Here is a 21,704-nt window from a genome sequence, read left to right as displayed (position 1 = left end):
AGCGCCAGCCTCGACCACTGAGCCCACGCACCGTAACTACTGAAGTTCATACACTCCAGAGCCCGTGCTCCACAAGAGGGGCCACCACGATGAGAAGCCTGAGCTCTGCACTAAAAGGCGCCCCCGCTCACCGCAACTAGAGAAAGCCCATGCACAGCAATGAAGACCCAGCACAGTGGGAAGCAAAACAAAATAAGAAACCTTTAAAAAAACATTAACAGTAACAATCAACTTCAATTTAGCAGTATCAAGATTTTAATGTGAAATGCACATTTTTTTTTTCACATGCCACCTGTTATGACCAGGGCTCTTGGTAAACAGAAACTCCAGATAATTTAAGCAGCAAAGGAATATACAGGAAAACTATTGGGTATCTTACAGAACCAACGGAAAAGGCAAGAGAATAAGGCTCAGAAAATGGTCAGGAACAAGAAGTTAGAGGCAGAGGACTCAGCCAAGGTCATTCCACTGGAATATTTGAGATGAGAGCCGAATACCACGGATGCCGTCACCACTGTATACTCACTGCCCCTGGAATCTTGACTCCATCGCTGCCACCATGAAACCATGACTCGAGTATTCAGGATATTCTACAAAAGCAAACTTGACATGTTGTCCCCCACTCCAGATAAACTGACTGGCAAACCCTAACATCTCTCCATCATGTCCCTACTACTAGTACCAGCATCTGAGGTATTTAAGAATATCAGAGAGATATTTGGGGAAAAAAGTTGAGGTTTTGGATGGATTAAGAATGCATCATTATTTTCCCACTTAAAAACTCACTATGAAACAGTACTTGGAACTAATTATTAGATTCTAGTAATTATTAGATTCCTTTCTCCATCAGAAACTTTTTCACATAAAGGATAAGTATGTGTAAACATAACAATATTTTTTAAAAATCACATAAAGAAGCCAAAAAGTTTAATTTTATTGAATCAAGAAAGTTCATTCAGAGTTTACATAGATATTAATACACTTTAGATTATAACAGTTAAGAGATCAATAGCTGAGGGGAAGGAAGAAAGCAGTTTATATTTTCACTGTAGGGAAAAAAAGAAATCTAATCACTACAGATGTCTTATAAAATTCCCAAAACAAGATCTAGCCAAGTTTATTGTTTAGTGGACCTTTTTTTCTTTCTTCAAGAGATGAAAAGTGAGATTCAATGTGTATACTATTGCTTACAACTGATATAAGAGCTTGAAAAAATGATAAGACAGAAGCATAAATACAAAAAGACAAGGTTTTAAAACTGTACTGTAGGAATATAACTATTATAAGTTGGAAAAGATACATTAAAACCAGGAGTGTATTACACTAGTTCAGAACAGAACTCATACGGCAGACCAAACTGATGCTGTTAATACTTCAGGAAAAGGGTCTGTTTTGGGGATGCATGTCTGGACAGATACCACCACAGAGAAATGCCAACAGTAACCTCTTGCTACTCAGTGTGGTGTCAAAGGTGAACTGACTGGGTGAACAGCTTAAGCCTTCTCCAAGGATTTGTAGTACTCCATCAGCACATCCCAGGCCTTGGGAGCCATGAAACCTTCAGGAGGTTTCTGGCCTTCGCGGGCAAGTTTTCGCATTCGTGTTCCTGAAATAAATTCAAAGTCTTCATGGCTGAAAGGGAGAGAAAAAAGAAAATCATTTCACATTTTTAAAAACTTTGTAAATAGTGAAATTTTAAAAAAAGTCTGTTCCTTCTGTTCATGGTAGAGAAGCTTAACGAAAAAGATCTAGATGAAACGTAATACTTATAAACATCAACCTGATTTCAGGTTTGTCACAGGGCAAAAAACATCACAGTATCAAAAATCACAAAATAAAACGATGATCGCTTGGATTGCCCTTTTATTGTTGGTTTAGTTGCCAAGTCATGTCCGACGCTTGTGACCCCATGGACTGTACTCTGCCAGGTTCCACTGTCCATGGGAATTTCCAGGCAAGAATACTGGAGTGGCTTGCCATTTCCTTCTCCAGGGGATCTTTCCGACCCAGGAATTGAATCTGGGTCTCTTGCATTGCAGGCAGATTCTTTACTGAATGAGCTACGAGGAAAGCCCTTTTATAACCATACATATTTCCTTCCCTCCTCCCCAGTCCTTGGCAACTAAAAATTTAGAAATAGGAACTTTTTTTTTTTAGAAAAACATCTAATTTAACTAGCACCTATTGAAAAAATTTTAGACAGTCTGAATCTGAAAGGCGAAATGCATTTTGGAACCATAAGAGAAAAACTGGAACTTGAAAAATAATAAACAAGTAACTAGCAATGATTAATATTATTCCATTGATAGGGTATTACACAAAGGCAGTGTTAGCTCTTTTCACCTTCATACCTTCAAAACACATAAAAGCCCTCTGATCATTAAGTACAGCGCACTATGGCTAAGACACACAGTGTCTACTGGTAATTTTAACCTTTTCCCTCAAACAAGGGGACCGACTAGGCAGCAGACAAGAACCCAGAGAGAGTTCTAGGTCATTCAACTCACCAGGTCACAAGCCCTGTTTACTCCTCATCAGTGACTGTACGTTTGTTCCTTCCCCACTGCTATTTGTGGAGTTAACTTGGGACTCAAGTGAAATCATAAACTGCCAAGTGGTCCTCGCTTCTACAGGTATGCCAGGTACGTTTTAACTAACCATTCGGTTTCTAGGGATCTGTGTAAAGGAAATAACTGGAGAGGCCTGCAAACATTATGCATAAAGGTAGTTATTTAAAGTTGTTTTAAATGTTGTAAATGATGACAGTTGAAGGTTTAAGTAAACTATGTACATCTCTGAGTACAGTTACACGGTCACTGCTGCTAAGTCGCTTCAGTCGTGTTGACTCTGTGCGACCCCACAGATGGCAGCCCACCAGGCTCCCCCGTCCCTGGGATTCTCCAGGCAAGAATGCTGGAGTGGGCTGCCATTTCCTTCTGCAATGCATGAAAGTGAAAAGTAAAAGTGAAGTAGCTCAGTCGTGTCTGACTCTGCTACCCCACAGACTGCAGCCCACCAGGCTCCGCCATCCATGGGAATTTCCAGGCAAGGATACTGGAGTGGGTTGCCATTGCCTTCTCCGACACAGTCATTAGAGTATACTTAAGAACAGTAAAAAATGTAAGTGACGATTTTTTTGTTAAGACCACAGAGGGGCTAAGGAAGATGACCACGACAGAGGAAAATCCATTGGATAAATGAATCAAAATTTAAATTGTCTTTAATCAACAGTTTCAGTGGCATCACCGACTCAATGGAAATGAGTTTGAGCAAACTCCAGAAGATAGTGAAAGACAGGGAAGCCTGGTGTGCTGCAACCCATGGGATTGCAAAGAGTCGGACACAACTAAGCAACTGAACAACAACAAAAATAGATGATGAAGGAAAGAGATGAAGTGGTAAAGTGGCAGAGATACAGAGTGGAGAAAAGATTTTTGTTTTTAAAGGAAAGGGGAGGTCTTACCATGTATGTAGGCAGAAGAAAATAAGTGCCAAGAATGAGAAAAGGAAGGAGAATGAAAGCCAGGAGAGAGAAACAGCAAAGAAATGAAAGCTGGAGAAGAAGGTCTGGGATGAAGAACACAGAGACAGAAGCTCTGACAAGGAGAGTGAAGAATGAAGAAATAGTGATGATCTGTAGTTAGCAAGAGATGAGGTGGTTAATGCAAGATGGTCTCAACCTTCTCGATAAAGATATAAGATCATCTCCTAAGAGGAACCCAGAACCTGTGTGGTAGGAACTGATAATAAGATCCATCAATGCAGTTAAGTGACTTCATCTCCAAGCCAGAGAGGTTACCCCTCCAGGCAGAGATTAGCAAAGCAGCACCTGGAGAGGAAGTCAAGGGCCAGCAGGGGCCCAGATCTCTCCATCTGTGTCCAAAAACACTCATTCCAACCCAATGTACAACTGATTAGTTTGGCTAACAATCATTTGACAAAAGCTGCTTGAACGTTTCTGTTCCTTAGAAGATTCACTTAACAATTCCTTCCATAAGCCTCATTAAGGAAAATTATGACCCTAGATCTTTCTGGCCATGTCAATTTAAAACTTGGATTTCAAAAAAGGAAACCCCATGTCTGTGTAGAAAGTGCCTGTTCCTGATGGGCAATGAGAAAGAAAATGAGGGAGCAGCTTGCAGAATTATTCTGTCCTGACTTTGTGATTAAAGGAAAAAAGCCAGACCAATTAAAGTCCTTTCTTTCCTCAGAATGCCAAAGAGTCTGAAACCAGAAGTCGGCTTGCATTCCTTCTGAAATTGCACTTTAAAACCACAGTCCCTGGGTACCTCTTTTCCGACCCTATTACACACTCCATCTGCCCCGCATGCCATAAGCACTTCTTCATCACATGAAATGGGAGTTCCTGCTTCCACAAGCTGGTGGTTCCTTCCACTCCACCCTGGCAACGGAAAACACATTTATTTCCCTCTGCTTCATACTTGTACCCGAGATGGCAACAGCAACCCATTCCAGTACTCTTGCCTGGAAAATCCCATGGACGGAGGAGCCTCATAGGCTGCAGTTCATGGGGTCACTAGGAGTCGGACACGACTGAGAGACTTCCCTTTCACTTTTCACTTTCATGCATTGGAGAAGGAAATGGCAACCCACTCCAGTGTTCTTGCCTGGAGAATCCCAGGGACGGGGGAGCCAGGTGGGAGGCCGTCTATGGGGTTGCACAGAGTCGGACACGACTGAAGCGACTTAGCAGCAGCAGCAGCATACTTGTACTTCGATCCATCACACAAGGATTTTATTTTTTTTTAATCAGAAATCAGGTGCAATGACTTGACACGAGTCACTATCTGTAATCTAATCACAGTTTTCACAATCACAGCTTTGAATGGATAGCTTTCTACAGAAAAAAATAAAGTAAAAACTGAGCTCTTCCGGGAATGACCTAAAAACTAGCTCTGAACCCTACCTGTGAGTAATCGGGAATCTGCCAGAAGCAGGTCAGGCTACTAAACAAAGGACTTAAGGCTTTCACTGGGCTCCCCTCATAGCTCAACTGGTAAAGAATCTTCCCGCAATGCAGGAGGCCTGGGTTCGATCCCTGGGTTGGGAAGATCCCCTGGAGGAGGCCGAGGCAATCCACTCCAGTATTCCTATCTGAAGAACCCCCTACGGACAGAGGAGCCTGGCAGGCTGCAGTCCCTGGGGTGGCAGAGTCAGACACAACGGAGCAACTAAGTACAGCACAGGCTTTCACTGCAAAGCAATTCCAGTTAGCCCATCTGATTACACTCGGTAATGGATATCCATGACACCTGAAAAAAGAAACGCAGGTCTGTTGTTTTTTTTTTCCTTTTCAAAACCACTTGGTCACAGATGCTTACAATCCACAGCTGACAGAACGCCTCCTCTACAACATATACACACACTCTCTCTCTCTCCCCAAAAAACAATAAAACACAAAACAAAAAATGAAGGGGACGGGGTTTTAGGACTCCAGGATGGAGAAGGCACACCAGCCATCAGATTACGTGGGAGCCTGGGGCGCAGCATCCTGTCCCACGTACGACGCACTAGCTGCACGTGGCCAGCATCCTGACCGACTCCAAAGTGCAACTCGTGGCCACGTGCTGAAGATTTTAAATCTTCACAACCGTCTGCTGTCTCTCACACATGCGACCACCAGAGCCACCAGCACAAGCTGTTCAGACAGACAAGAAGCTGGGGTCAGAGGGGGGCCCTTTGCATTTATCTTTCAAAAGTTCATATTCAATTGGCTTTTTTAAAAAATGCTAATTAGATGATAAGCAATCAGGGATGCAAAGAGAAGCTTCTCTGACAGAATTGAAGATGATGGTAGTAACTTATAAATGAATCTAATTAGCTATTTGGGGGCTAATTAACTTTCACCTAACTTGAAAGAAACTAATATATAAACAGTGTACATCAAAATACTAAGTCTTCTCTTCAAATACAAATCATTCATTCAAAACCAGATAATTAGCTGTTTATTATGGCTTTCTTTTCAGGAACCAAAAAGCATTGGTTGACATCATATGTGACAAATTTAATAATGTTTTATTTCCAAACCAAAGATCAATCAAAATATGTGAAAATTTTAATTATCTCAAACTAATTTACCCAAATCCTTAATTCATCATGTTTTCCTCCCCTCAAAACTCTTTAAATAAAAGCTAGAGCACAACTCCTATCAGATATTCAGTCAAATAAGAAGTTTCCAGGGAATGCCTACTTGTCTTTCTTCCAGTCTCCACGTTGCAAGCTGCCTAAACACGTTGCAAGCTGCCTAAACCATCATCTCATTAACTGCTGCCTGCACCAGGGCACGCCTCCACACTGAGTTCCCTCCCACCGTTCCCTCTTCCATACTGCTAGGTCATTTCTATGCTTTTAGTGCCAAGGAGTAGTTTCAAACGTGTCTGTGTTTAATAAACACTGCAAGTACAGTTATTCCGTAATCCACGTCTGATAATTCTGGTATATGAAGTCTTTGCGAACCTGCTTGTGCTGAAGGTACTTTCCTTTTTTTTTCTTTTGTTGGTGCTGTTTCCTTGTATATTTCATCATTTTTTATTCAAACTGTCTATTAAGCCTGTATAATTATTTGTGGGAATAAGTTGAGGTTGAGGACAAGGGAGTAATAATCCAGTGAGAGTATATATTTGCTTCTGCTGAATATTTAAGAGGCATGCCCAGTTAAGAACCACCAAAAACTGATTTCACGGCTTGAGGGTTTAGGGGTTGTTGATTTTTTCTGATATAATCCAGGTAACATGAGGGCTTTCCTCGTGGCTCAGTGGTAAAGAATCCACCTGCCAATGTAGGAGACGGGGCTTTGATACCTGACCCCCTGGAGGAGGAAATGGCAACCCACTCTGGTGCTCTTGCCTAGGAAATCCCAGGGACAGAGGAGCCTGGTGGGCCACAGTCCCTGTTACAAGAATCAGACATGACTTAGTGCCTAAACAACAGCAACAACAACAAGGTAATCTGCTTTTGGCCCATGTGAGCAGGTCTGAGCTTTTGAGCCTAAAGCTCAGGGCTCTGCTCAGTCTTTCAGGGTAGAGGAATGGGTGGGGTTCACTTAAGGTTCTCTCTAAACACCTAAGGTGGGAGGGAGCACCAGCGTAAGGGAAGTGTCTCCTGCTTGACTCCCGGCCCTGGTCAGGACCATGGCAATCAACACTCAAGTTCCCAAGGTTCACCAGGGCAAAAGCAACTTCAACACTCAAGTTAACAGAAGTTCTAACTTTCACTTAATAGTTTACCCTTACAGTTCTTATCATCTTATCAGTGCCATAATACTTTTCTGAAAACATTTTCTTTTAACCAGAATTTTTAGCTAATTTCTTAGTAGAATCAGTCAGTATAATCCAATTTACCTAATTACCCAAAACTTGAATTCCCAGTAGCTAATGTTCACTGTAACAACACTATCTTTTGAAAATCTATTCCAGTTTGTACCATTCAAAGAACTGCTTTATCTAGTCCCTATCTCATCCTGTTCCTTTCACTCCATTTTCCTATCCACCCTGGCCTTCTTCCCAAGCCCTCTGGGTCTTCTCACCTCAGCACCTTTGCAAGTGCTTATCTCTTTGTCCAGAATGCTATTCAGTTCAGTTCAGTTCAGTCGCTCAGTCCTGTCCAACTCTTTGTGAGCCCATGGACTGCAGCCTGCCAGGCCTCCCTGTCCATCACCAACTCCTGGAGTTTACCCAAACTCATGTCCATTGAGTAGGTGATGCCATCCAACCATCTCATCCTCTGTTGTCCCCTTCTCCTCCTGCCCTCAATCGTTCCCAGCATCAGGGTATTTTTGAATGAGTCAGCACTTTGCATCAGGTGGCCAAAGTATTGGAGTTTCAGCTTTAGCATCAGTCCTTCCAATGAACACCCAGGACTGATCTCCTTTAGGATGAACTGGTTGGATCTCCTTGCAGTCCCGGGGACTCTCGAGAGTCTTCTCCAACACCACAGTTCAAAAGCATCAACTCTTCGGCACTCAGCTTTCTTTATAGTCCAACTCTCACATCCATACATGACTTCTGGAAAAACCATAGCCTTGACTGGATGGATGTTTGTTGACAAAGTAATGTCTCTGCTTTTGAATATGCTATCTAGGTTGGTCATAACTTTCCTTCCAAGGAGTAAGCATCTTTTAATTTCATGGCTGCAATGACCATCTGCAGTGATTTTGGGGCCCAGAAAAATAAAGTCAGCCACTGTTTCCCCATCTATTTCCCATGAAGTGATGGGACCAGATGCCATGATCTTAGTTTTCCGACTGTTGAGCTTTAAGCCAACTTTTTCACTCTCCTCTTTCACTTTCATCAAGAGGCTTTTTAGTTCTTCTTCACTTTCTGCCATAAGGGTGGTGTCATCTGCATAAATGAGGTTATTGATATTTCTCCCAGCAATCTTGATTCCAGCTTATGCTTCTTCCAGCCCAGCATTTCTCATGATGTACTCTGCATATAAGTTAAACAAGCAGGGTGACAATATACAGCCTTGACGTACTCCTTTTCCTATTTGGAACCAGTCTGTTGTTCCATGTCCAGTTCTAACTGTTGCTTCCTGACATGCATACAGGTTTCTCAAGAGGCAGGTCAGGTGGTCTGGTATTCCCATCTCTTTCAGAAATTTCCACAGTTTATTGTGATCCACACAGTCAAAGGCTTTGGCACAGTCTATTACCTCCTTCTTTATCAAGATGCCTATTCATCTTTTGGAACTCAGCCCAAATGTCACCTACTCCAGGAACCCATCCTTGATAACCCAGACTTGGTCAGATAAGTGTTAGCTGAGCTTGCCACAAGTCTTCTGCAAAGCACATGGGACCGTTAGTTAACTGTGTCATTAGTGGTTTATTGTCTGTCTTCTCCAGAATGTAAGTCCTATATCTGTTAAGCCAACAAATCAAGCTTGTTTCCAACCACAGTGCCCACACTTAGCAAGGGCATGTATGTAGTAAAGATCAATATGTAGTTAATAAATGAATAAAAGAACAGCAAAGTTGGAAAATTTTATCCTAATTTCAATGTAAATGTTGACTTTAAAACAAGATACAGCATATATAAAATATATAATTTGACTTTCAAAAGTATACATAGTACTATCATTAATTATGATTCAAAGGTATAGTAAGATTTTAAATGAGACCTTATCTGTTACTGGTTATGCAATAACTCCCTATGCAATAAAAATAATATTTATTACTGTCTAATAATTATTATCTATGCAATAAAAAAATAAAACTTTTGCCATAAAGTATGTGAAAAATCTACAAGCACAGGACAAGACTCATTGGCAAATTCATGCAATTACTGTCAGACTTCCACAAGTTTTCAAAAGAAACATCAAAATCAGTAAAAACATTTTATGAATTAATGGCAGACAGTTCCCCAGTACTTTAACAGAAATATTTATGTGTGGCAAAGACTGCACAGCAAGAAAGAAAAAAGAAGTCACACAAGAAATATTTCAGGGGTCAACATGACAAGACTTGGGTGTGAAGAGTGAGGTGAAAGAATAAAGGACTTCAAACTTTCTACATAAGAAGAAGAACAGGTAACTAAGGAAACTTAGGATTTGGAGATACATGAAGGGAAAGGGAAAGTGGCTTCTGGACATTTTAAATAACATCATGAAATCTAAGCAGAAACACCCATTAGTGTGTAGATAGGATTCTAAGATGGCCTTCATGACCTTCACCCCATGAAGGTGTCACTACCATGATATGTCCTTATATGGCAAAAGGAATTCTGCAGAAGCAATGAAAGTTACTAATCAATTGACCTAAAATAGTGAAATTATGTGAGTGGGCCTAACTAATGAATTAGAGGCCTAATCATTCAAGCCCTCTAAAAGCAAAGAATGTTCTCAGATGACAGCAGTAGTCAGAGATTTGAACCCTCAGGGATTTGACCTGAGGGAGGTTCTAACACTGAGATAAAGGGGCCCCACAAGGAAAAACCACAATGCGGCTTTGAGCTGTAGAGAATGGCCCCCCTATTAACCAGTAAGAAGATGGGGACCCTCAGTCCTATAACCATATAGAACTGAATTTTTCCAAAAAGGGGCATCTGGCTTGTCTAAAGGACATCTAAGGTCTATTCCATCTCAAAATTCTAGGAAATATTTAATGTTTATTATTTTTCTTAAAGTCCTGTATTTTGCAACTGGTTCTTCCTTTTTGGATTACCTATTTCTTAAAATCGGAGACGGAAACTGCAACCCACTCCAGTATTCTTGCCTGGAGAATCCCATGGACATAGGAACTTGGGGGGCTACAGTCCATGGGGTAGCAAAGAGTCGGACAGGACTGAGCGACTAACACACACACACACATTTTCATTATTATTATGTTTGGTGATCTGTGGTCTTTTACTACTGTAACTGCCACTCCAGGCTTCTGACTAAGGAACTGTGAGGTTATGAATGGGTAATGTTTTAAGCCACTAAATTTGTGTTAACTTGTTACAGAGCAATAGAAAGTTAACATAATTAGCAACCTGGAAACATTGAGGAATAGCTTTAAGTGTCACCACACAGAAACCACTAGAGCAGGTGAGCGCTTCTGTGAAAAGTATATAAAAGAGTGAAGAATATATGAGAAAAGCCTTGAGGATGTCTATAAGTAGAGTGCTTTAAAAAAAGAAGACGTTAGTAGTAGTACATGATTTAAGGTATTTTTGCTAAGTCACTTGAGTCGTGTCCGACTCTGTGCGACCCCATAGACGGCAGCCCACCAGGCTCCCCCGTCCCTGGGATTCTCCAGGCAAGAACACTGGAGTGGGTTGCCATTTCCTTCTCCGATGAATGAAAGTGAAAAGTGAAAGGGAAGTCGCTCAGTCGTGTCTGACTCTTCATGACCCCATGGACTGCAGCCTACCAGGCTCCTCCGTCCATGGGATTTTCCAGGCAAGAGTACTGGAGTGGGGTGCCATCGCCTTCTCCAGCTTCAAGGTATACTTCAGAATTAAAAATATGAAGGAAATACTCTACTGATAACATGGAAATAACCAAAAGCAAACATTTATGTCTACCTGTTCTCTCACTGACCCATTTCCACCAGGCACTCTGACGTGCACTCTCTTTTTGGTGAGCTGCTATTTCAAAAATATGAACCAAAATTTTGCATTAACCCATCCAAATACAAAGAAGAATTATTGCTAAAGGAGAAAAAAATTACAAATAGCTGAATTATCTCTAAAAGTTTGTAAGAGCTGAAAGAATGGCCTTTAATCTTGTAGTCCTAAAACTAAATTTCCCAGAGTCATTATTACAGCTAATATGAACCTACTTAACTTCCTAAGTATAAACAGATGATTTTTATCATAATTCTTATCAATAATATCTTGCAATCTTCATGAAGTTTGTTTTTTTATCCCTAAGCCTTGTTTTACACTGGTATTTAGTCAAATCAAAGCTATAAAATCATTACTTACATAAAAGTTGGCATTGAATAACATCCATTAATCAAACATAAGATAACCTCATATGTGCATAATTAATAACTGTGTTTTCTCACTACATCAAAGACTATCGCCTTTCCACAAAATTTTAATCACTTTCCAACATATTCCCATCAACTTAATTACGCTTGAACAGGAATATAAAAAATTAGAAAACTAAGGCAGTTTTAAAGCTTCCCAAGTTACAATTTATTAGATTTAGTAACTCAAAAAAAATTCCAAGAAAATGAGCCAGTCATGCAACTAATATAGAATTCATCACTGGAAATTCTTATGAGAACTGATGTAATTATTTAGCTTTTGAATGATTAAAAGAGAGACTTAAAGCAATATTACACAGACTTAACACAACATTAAAGTTATCAAGGGCTTCCCAGCACATCATTCAACTACATACAGATGGACTCTATGGTCCTGCGTGTGATTAAATCAACTGATCATGCAAGGAAACCACAGTAACAAAACACATCCGCACAAGAAGTGTAAAAGCTCAGCTCTAGCTTTGCTTCCTTAACTCATCAAAATGCAAACTCATCTAAGTTTTAAGTAACCGGCCACCTGCAGAACAATTCTACTTCTCACCTCTTATTCTGTAAGTGACTAACTGTTACTTTCAGAACAAGGTTTCACTCATAACATTTGTACATAAACCACACAAATAAATTGCATGCTGGGTGAGAAGTGAAGGGTTGCCCTGCCCAGCATTCCACCCCTGGCACTATTCATTCTATCTATCTGTAGGAAACCAAGCCTACCCTCAGTGGGGATTCTCAGTGGCAGGAGGAGCTTTCAAAAGAATTGCCAGTAGGTAATCCTCTCCAGACTAAGAAAATTAAAATCTCTGATGGTGACCCTACATGTTTTGAACCACAAAAGGATATATTTGAAGCTTTTTGGTTTTCCTTAATATTTAATTTATATTTTCACTTCAATTACCTATACAGTAACGTAGTTCAAAGTTTACTCTAATTGCTTTTTCTTTAAAAAAATTTTCCTTAACCTTCTAAGGCATCTCTTTGGTAGAAGACCCTTTAAAACTCATCACATTGCTTTTATAGCTGCACTTTTTTTCAGACAGTGAAACTGTAGTATGTGTGTATGTATGTATATAAGTATATATACATATGCATACATATACGTATTTAAATACACACAGAGACACATACAGCTATTTTTAATATAAATTTATTTATTTTAATTGTTTTTAAGCCAAAACAAAACACGCCATGATTTAGAACGATTTCCAGGTATTGGCAAACCCTCATTTTGTACAAGGGTAAAAATGGTACATTTCTGGTTTATTGTAAATTCTTCTCACGGTGAGGTTCTGCAGTATACTATGACCTGGGCCACAACTCAGATCTTCAGAAAATAACGGTCTAGCAGAGCACCCAAAGCTCATGCTCTGGAACAACCCAGAGGGGTAGGGTGGGGAAGGATGTGGGAGGGGAGGTTAAGGATGAGGGAGACACATGTATACCTGTGGCCGATTCATGTTGATGTATGGCAAAAAAAAAAAAAAAAAAAATCAACATGTTGTAATTATCCTCCAATTAAAATACATAAAAAGAAAATAATGGTCTAGAGGGGGTCTTGCCTTGAATTCCACACCAGGGCCGTTGAGCACAGTCAGGAGTGCTTTCACAATTCCCCAAATCAGTTACACAATAAGCCTTTTCTGTTCACTGACTCATGGGGTTTTCCTGTGTTCTTCTAGAGTCCACTGCTCAGAAAAGTCTGCTTTCATCTAAGATTGTGCATTTTCTCCAGAATTATTTGTCATTAAACGAGAAGCCAACAAATCCCTCAAGTTCCACTGTTATCAATAGTATTTAATTTTGCAGGTAACTTATTTTATTAAATGACATCAGAATTTATGTCTTTCAGAAACAAAATGATTTTTTTTTTAATTTCTTTTTCCTTCTTGTCTGAACCATTACAAAACAGGCCACATTAAATGAGGACATGAGGTTAGGATCAGCATTATTCCTGAACGCAGAGTCAACAGTAAAGTATCATGGAAAAAAGGATGAGTTCTCTCAGATGAGAAGTTGTAAGACTTCAGTTTCAATCAGCACCCATGAACTGAGAAAACAAAAATTTAAAAAGAGAGCTGGCCCTCCAAACCCATGGTTTCTACATCCAAGGATACAAACAACCTCTGACTGAAAACATTCAGGGGGCAAGAAGATAATTCTAGAAAGTCCCAAAATGTAAACCTGTAAAATCAAGAGTGGGTTTTCTGAAAGGGTAAACAAAATCAATAAACCTCTGGCCAAGCTCATCAAGAGGAAAGGAGAAAGGATCCAAATAAACAAAAAATGAAAGAAGATAAATAACAACTGACACTGAAAAAACACAAAAAGTCAAAAAATAAAACTTGAATTGATCATGGGCAGGCAACAATATATATAATTTACGTAGCATTTATATTGTATTTACATAGCATTTATATTGTATTAGGTATTACAAATACTCTGCTACTGCTGCTAAGTCGCTTCAGTCGTGTCCGACTCTGTGCGACCCCATAGACGGCAGCCCACCAGGCTCCGCCGTCCCTGGGATTCTCCAGGCAAGAACACTGGAGTGGGCTGCCATTTCCTTCTCCAATGCATGAAAGTGAAAAGTGAAAGTGAAGTCGCTCAGTCGTGTCTGACTCTTCGCGACCCCATGGACTGCAGCCTACCAGGCTCCTCCGTCCATGGGATTTTCCAGGCAAGAGTACTGGAGTGGGTTGCCACTGCCTTCTCCGAGGTAATTTAAAGTACACAGGAGGATGTGTGTAAGCCATATACAAATACTACACCATTTTATATAAGAGACTGGAGCATCTGAATGCTTTGGTATCTGTGCAAGGGTCCTGGAACCAATCCTCACAGCAACTAAGAGGCAACCTCTTGCTCACCCTGAAGTGTAATTAATACTAACAAAGCAAGAGTACTAAATAAGCAGGTGCAATTTGCATGAAATAAGTATTAATCAACAAAACACGAAGCTCCTACTAACGGAAAATAGCTAGGAGCTACAGATTCTGGAAAGAACTACAAACGTTGAGCTAGAAGAAAATCAGTTCATCCACTGCCACCCTTCTGGAGATAAAGAAACAAGGCCAGAGATGACACAGGAATCTCAAGTCACTCGGCAAGCATGGGCTAGCATTCGTAACTTCTGCTTCTAGAGCCTCACACGGCCACTCTAAACTTACAGGGTGTACCGCCTACAGGCTTCCCCCATTTACTGCACTTCACTTTACTGTGTCTTTCACAAATTGAAGGTCTATGGCAACCCTGCCTTGAAAAAGTCTACTGGCACCATTTTTCCAACAGTGTTTGCTCCTTTTGTGTCCACGTGGCACATTTTGATAATCCTCACAATTGTTCATACTTTTTCATTATATATATTATATATATGATAACAATGTACACATTTCTAGTACTTACTAGGTTCCAGTTAACACTGTTTGCAAATGACACATAGGAGCTGATCTAGTCCTCAACCACTCTATGAAGATACACACAGCATGATCACTACACCCCATTCTGAAGCTGAGGGAAGCAGGGCAGGAGGAGGACAGTGGTTCACCCGCGGTCACACAGCTGCAGGGGCGGTGGGGCAAGAATGTGACTCCATTCGCTTGGGCTTCAAAGTCTGTGCTCTTTTGCTATTCTGACTCTAGCATAACAAAACAGAGACATTTCTAGGGGAAACTGTTCTAGATCTAATTCTGAACAGAAAGAAACTGGTCAGTAAAGGGAAAGTAGCAAAAATCTTGGAAGGAAAAAAACATCATTTTGGCAGAACGAAGAGAGGGAGGACAGAAAAGAGCCTTGATCTGCATGTGTGGGATCCACACTGGGAACAGAATTAAAATCAAGGAAGAGAGCATAAGAGAGTAATCCCTAGACACATTCAGCAATTTTGTTTCCCAAGCTTAAAGAATCCAATCCTACAATAACAATAATTTAAAAAAATATTTAATCTATCACTGTACGACTCCCCCAAATCAGAGACTCAACCTAGCAAACTACATCATCTTTGTAGACATGATAAAAATGGGAGCTGGGGACTAACATAATTTTGAGGATTTGTATTTAATTGAATAATACTATGTCTAATGGAAGCTAGATTGTACATCATAAGGTTTCTAGTGAATTCTGTCCTCTATGAAGTCTAGTTTAATAATTCTATTATAATGACTTGAATAATAACCTTGAAAGTCATGTTATCTAAAAATTTAATTAGCATATAGCGAGGATGACAGAATCAGCAATTAAAAGACCTGAAAAGTCTTTAGATGAAATTAAACAAGATGTTAAAATAAAAATAAATTTAAAATTTTCTAATTGGGATCTAAATAAATAATAAGAAAAATAGAGGGCTAGAGAAATGGTGTTTAGTTGAGAAGAAGACTTAATTAATGCAACCTTTAATGCAACCTTTGCTGAAGTTGTTCAGTTTCTCTATTGATATAACTAATGTCTTGTCTAAAGGATATCTAAGGTCTATTCCATCTCAAAATTCTATGAAATATTTAATGTTTATTATTTTTCTTAAAGTCCTGTATTTTGCAATTGGTTCTTCCTTTTTGGATTACCTATTTCTTAAAATCGGAGAAGGAAATGGCAACCCACTCCAGTATTCTTGCCTGGAGAATCCCATGGACAGAAGAGCCTGGACAGCTACAGTCCACGGGGTCACAAAGAGTTGGACACAACTGAGCGACTAACATACACACACACACACACATTTTCATTATTATTATTGTATCGGTGATCTGTGATCTTGGAGGTTACTGTAATTGTTTTAGAGCCCCATGAACCATGCCCATATAATGATGGTGAACTTACTAAATGTATGTGCTCTGACTGCTCCACTAACTAGCAGTTCCCCCATCTCTCTCCCTCTCCTCAGGCCTCGCTATTCCCTGAGACACAACAATATTGAAACCAGGTCAATTAATAATCTACAATGCCCTCTAAGTTTTCGAGTCAAAAGTGCACGTCTCACTTTAAATCAAAAGCTAGAAATGATTATGCTTATTAGTGAGGAAGGCATGTTGAAAATTGAGATGGGCTAGGCCTCTCATGCTAAGCAGCCAAGTTGTGAATGCAAAGAAAAAGTTATTGCAGCAAATTAAAAGTGTTACTCCATGAACACATGAAGGACAAGCAAGCCAAACAAGCCTTATTGCTCATATGGAGAAAGTATTAGTGGTCTGGATAGATGATCAAACCACCTATAATAATCCTTTCAGCCAAAGCCTAATTCAGAGCAAGGCCCCAACTCTCTTCAATTCTGTGAAGACTAAGAGAGGTGAGGAAGTTTAAAAAGAAAAGTCTGAAGCCTGCAGAGGTTGGTTCATAAGGTTTAAGGAAAGAAGCCATCTCCATAACATAAAAGTACAAGGTGAAGAAGCAAGTGCTGATATAGAAGCTGCAGCAAGTTATCCAGAAGATCTAGCTGAGATCATTAATGAAGGTGGCTACACTAAACAATGGACTTCCCTGGTGGCTTAGATGGCAAAGAATCTGCCTGCAACACAGGAGACCTGGGTTCAGTCCGTGGAGAGCCCCTGAAGAAGGGAATGGCAAGCACACTGCAGTATTCTTGCCTGCAGAATTCCACAGAGGAGCCTGCTGTGCTACAGTCCACGGAGTCACAAAGAGTCAGACGCAACTGAGCAACTAACACTTTCACACTAAACAACAGATTTTCCATGTAGGTGAAATAGCCTTCTATTGGAAGACGATGCCATCTAGATGATGTCATTCATAGCTAGAGAGGAGAAGTCAATGTCTAGCTTCAAAGCGTCAAAGGACAGGCTGACTCTTGTTAGAGGTTACTGCAGCTGATGACTTTATGTTGAAGCCAATGTTCATTGACCATTCCAAAAATCCTAGTGTCTTTAAGAACAATGCTAAATCTACTCTGCCTCTGCTGTATAAATGGGACAACAAAGTCTGAACAACAGCACATCTGTTTACAACATGGTTTTACAGAGTATCTTAAGCCCAATGTTAAGAATTTTTGCTCAGAAAAAAAGATTCTTTTCAAAATACTGACACTGCTCATTGACAATGCGCCTGGTCACCCAAGAGCTCTGATGGAGGTGTGCAATGAGATTAATGTTACTTTCACGCCGGCCAACGTTGTGGATAAAGGACTAATTTCCACTTTCAAGTCTTCTTATTTAAGAAATACATTTTATAAAGCTGTAGTTGCCACAGACACTGATTCCTCTGATGGATCTGGGCAAAGTCAATTGAAAACCTTCTAAAAAAGGATTCACCATTCTAGATGCCGTTAAGAATATCTGGGATTCCTGGGGAGAGGTCAAAATAACAGCATTCACAGGAGTTTGGAAGAAGCTAATTCCAAATGTCATGGGTGACCTGAGGGGTTTGAAGCTTCAGTGGAGGAAAGAATTGCAGATGTGGTAGAAACAGTAAGAGAACTAGAATTAGAAGTGGAGTCTGAAGATGTGACTGAATTGCTGCAATCTCACAATAAAACTTAAATGGCTAAAGACTTGCTTCTAATAAGCAAAGAAAGTGGTTACTTGAGATGGAATCTACTCCTGGTAAGATGCTGTAGATTTTTAAATGACAACAAAGAATTTAGAATATTACATAAACTTTAGCTGATAAAACAGCAGCAGGGTTTGCGAGGACTGAGTCCAATTTTGAAAGAAGCTCTATTAAACAGGATTGTATGTTACAGAGAGCTCATTAGTGAAACAGTTGATGGATGTGGCAAACTTCACTGTTGTCTTATTTTAAGATACTACCACAGCCCAAACTTCAGCAACCACCACCCTAATCAGTCAGCAGCCATCAACATGTAGGCAAGACCCTCCACCGGTGAAAACATCACAACTCACTGAAGGCTCAGAGGATGGTTAACATTTTTAAGCAATAAAGTTTTTTAAATTAAGGTATGTAAATTGCTTTTTTAGAAATACTGTTACTGTGTGCTTAATATACTATACTATATGTAGACATAACTTTTATTTGTACTAGGAAACAAAAAAATTTTATGTGACTTGCTTTATTGGGATTACTCACTTTAATTTCAGTGGTTTGGAACTGAACCCACAGTATCTCGAGGTATGGATATTACCTATAGATCAGATCAGATCAGATCAGTCGCTCAGTCGTGTCCGACTCTTTGCGACCCCATGAATTGCAGCACACCAGGCCTCCCTGTCTATCACCAACTCCCGGAGTTCACTCAGACTCACATCCATCGAGTTGGTGATGCCATCCAGCCATCTCATCCTCTGTTGTCCCCTTCTCCTCCTGCCCCCAATCCTTCCCAGCATCAGAGTCTTTTCCAATGAGTCAACTCTTCGCATGAGGTGGCCAAAGTACTGGAGTTTCAACTTTAGCCTCATTCCTTCCAAAGAAATCCCAGGGCTGATCTCCTTCAGAATGGACTGGTTGGATCTCCTTGCAGTCCAAGGGACTCTCAAGAGTCTTCTCCAACACCACAGTTCAAAAGCGTCTATTTTTCGGCACTCAGCCTTCTTCACAGTCCAACTCTCACATCCATACATGACCACAGGAAAAACCATAGCCTTGACTAGACGAACCTTTGTGGGCAAAGTAATGTCTCTGTTTTTGAATATGCTATCTAGGTTGGTCATAATAAAATGTTGCCAGTCAACAGAAGATAGATACATGCTCAATATTACCAATAATTTGCATGAAAAGGTTGTTCATTTTTTGCTCCTTCTAAGATCTTTGAAGAATGAAGTTGCACTCTCAGTGGTCAGCATACCCAGTGAGCTGCCATTCACTGGATCTGTGACAGTACAAGAGTATTTGAACTTTGTATGCCTCAGCTTACTACCAATCTACAAAATGGGGATAACTGTACCTACTTCACAGGATTAGTATAGGGCATTAATTACAAGTATTAACTTAATACCTATAATGCAATTAGGAGAGTGCCTGTCACACAATGACTGCACAAATATTAGTCAAACTCTCTTATTACTTGGATCCCTTGCACTTACTAGCAAAATCATCGCTGAGTACTTGGACTACTTCTATAAGACAGACAGAAATGTCATCACTGCCTTAACACTTCCCAAGAAAATTCCTAAGATCATGAACCATGAAACTAGACTCAATTTTTATTTCTACTTCTAAAGTATTGAAAAATTAGTTTCTTTGGTTTGCCCGTCTCTGAAACTGGTACAACAAAGCCTGCCACTGGTCAGCTGTTGTAAAGATAAGGCAGTACATTAAAACCCTAGGAGCAGCTTAGAACACAAGGTGTTTCACAGATTTATGCAGAGAATGTAAAACTTACTGCTCAGAGTCATAGTAGTCCATCCGCTTCTTTTTCTTGTTATAAGCGGCAACTCGAAAGGGAACGATCTCCAAGGTGATCAGGCCCGGGGCCATGGTCAGCACTTTGGCGCCATGAGTCGGCTCATAAAGATCCTTCCCTGTTTCTGGATGGGGCATGCCAGCAGGGTCTCGGCCAACAATGTAGAAGTTGGCTCCCGCAACCATCCGTGCTCTGCAATGCCACTGGACCTAGAACAGAAATGGTCACATTAGACAACCACGATTTCATGACCAGCACTTAGAAGTAGTAAGTGGATAATAAATGTATATACTTCCTATATAATCAGTATCTATTAGCAGGAAATCTCAACAAATTAAAATCATCTCGGGAAGCCAGGAAAAAAAAAAAAAAAACACCTGGCAAGCCCTCCCCTTCCAAAAAAATCTACAAGTATATATGTATATGGATCTGGGAAGCATAAGACAAGGTGTTGGCTGTGACTTAACAGCCAGCTGCTTTCAAAGGTAGCTCTGTAGCCTATACCGTCACATTGACTCACTGTGTAAAAACAAAAATTACTTGGTCTAACACCTAGAACTATAGAAATGTAGAAGTTAAAGTAACTGGAAGAGAGCATCATTCTCATTAAAACAGGAAGGAAGTGAATCCTCAAAGGTTAAGTGACTCGGCCAACAGAGCGTAGGACAAACCCAGGTCCACACACTTGGTCTTCGTTCCCTGTCAGTGTACGGCTCCATTATTTAGTGATTTACAAAACCATCTCAGTTCTATGTGAACAGTGACATAAATGATGGCCACTGCATATCATTTCATCTCTCTTGATAGCCTCTCTTCTACCAAGTACTTTATTTTTATATCAACATAGTTCAGAAAGTCCAGGAGTGTGAAGGCAACCCCATACCCTATATTTGAATAGGCCACCCTGAGGATTTTCAACTTTTCTAGTTGTTTCTACTGATATTTACCTCTATATTTCTAAACAGTACATGTATACAGTTGTAACCTGACTGTTAATTTTAGATATTATATACTGTCATCCCTCCATATCTGTGGATGCTCAAGTCCCATAGTCAGCCCACCGTATTCAAGGTTCTACATCCATGGATTCAATCAAGCACAAATCATGCAGTACTGTACATATTTACTGGATAAAAACCTGCATAAAAGTGGACCTGCATAGTTCAAATTGGTCATGTTCAAAATTGTAATATAGGCATAATTTCCACATGATTATTTACTACTATAAAAGAAGATATTTGGCTCTTACTCCACTGTCTTCATTCCCTATCCCATTTATTCAATAAACACTGTGGTATCAATACTTTGGTGAAGTAACCATTTATCTGTAAAATGGGGATTACAATTGTATTTACTGGATATAATTTTTAATAAAATTAACATATGAAAAAACTGAGGACTTAGAATAGTACCTGGAGCAGAGTAAGTACACAATAAATGTTGGCTGTTATCATCTTTATTTTACTCCTCTCCTTGTACAACTGTTTTTCCTAGAGTTAATAATTGCCTTAATTCGTTTTCTGCTTGCTTAGTTTTCCATAGACCTTTGTTTCTATATACCTTGTACTGTCTTTCTTCCTAAACACACAGTTTAATACAATTCTCAGTCTCCCCACCACTGAGTTCTGACCAAAGAAATGAAAGCCAAAGTGATGTGTGCCACTTGCAGATGTGGATCATTACAAAGCCTCTTGAGCACTAGCCTAGTTTGCTTTCCTCATGAGCCAGCTGAAGAGAAAGGACCTAAGGCCCTGTAACTACCTCTTTTTCCACTACAGTGTTACTTCTGCTTGCAGTGAGCTGCAGTAGTTCTGTATGCACCAGATGGCAAAGCATGAAGCCACACGACCTTTGTTCTCCACATACACCACCCCTTCCTCCATTCACCCCAGATTCAGCTCTTCATGAAATATC

General features: G+C 40.1%; 1 protein-coding gene across 2 annotated transcripts in view; it reads right to left on the bottom strand.

The window, feature by feature from the left end:
- Positions 1-237: 237 nt before the first annotated feature.
- The window catches only part of PAPSS1 (3'-phosphoadenosine 5'-phosphosulfate synthase 1), a 113,318-nt gene continuing 91,851 nt past the window's right edge, over positions 238-21,704 (bottom strand). For both annotated transcript variants that reach the window (XM_027543884.1, XM_027543885.1), the window contains exons 11-12: positions 19,770-19,999; positions 238-1,632 (exon numbers count right to left, since the gene is read on the bottom strand). In XM_027543884.1, coding sequence (XP_027399685.1) covers positions 1,494-1,632; positions 19,770-19,999 — 369 coding nt within the window. In that variant the 3' untranslated portion in view covers positions 238-1,493. The remainder of the gene's footprint in view (positions 1,633-19,769; positions 20,000-21,704) is intronic.

The sequence above is a fragment of the Bos indicus x Bos taurus genome, chromosome 6 (genome assembly GCF_003369695.1).
Source record: "Bos indicus x Bos taurus breed Angus x Brahman F1 hybrid chromosome 6, Bos_hybrid_MaternalHap_v2.0, whole genome shotgun sequence".
Lineage (NCBI taxonomy): Eukaryota > Metazoa > Chordata > Mammalia > Artiodactyla > Bovidae > Bos > Bos indicus x Bos taurus.
The sequence above is the reverse complement of the archived record's forward strand: the minus strand, read 5'-3'. Positions and strand labels throughout refer to the sequence as shown.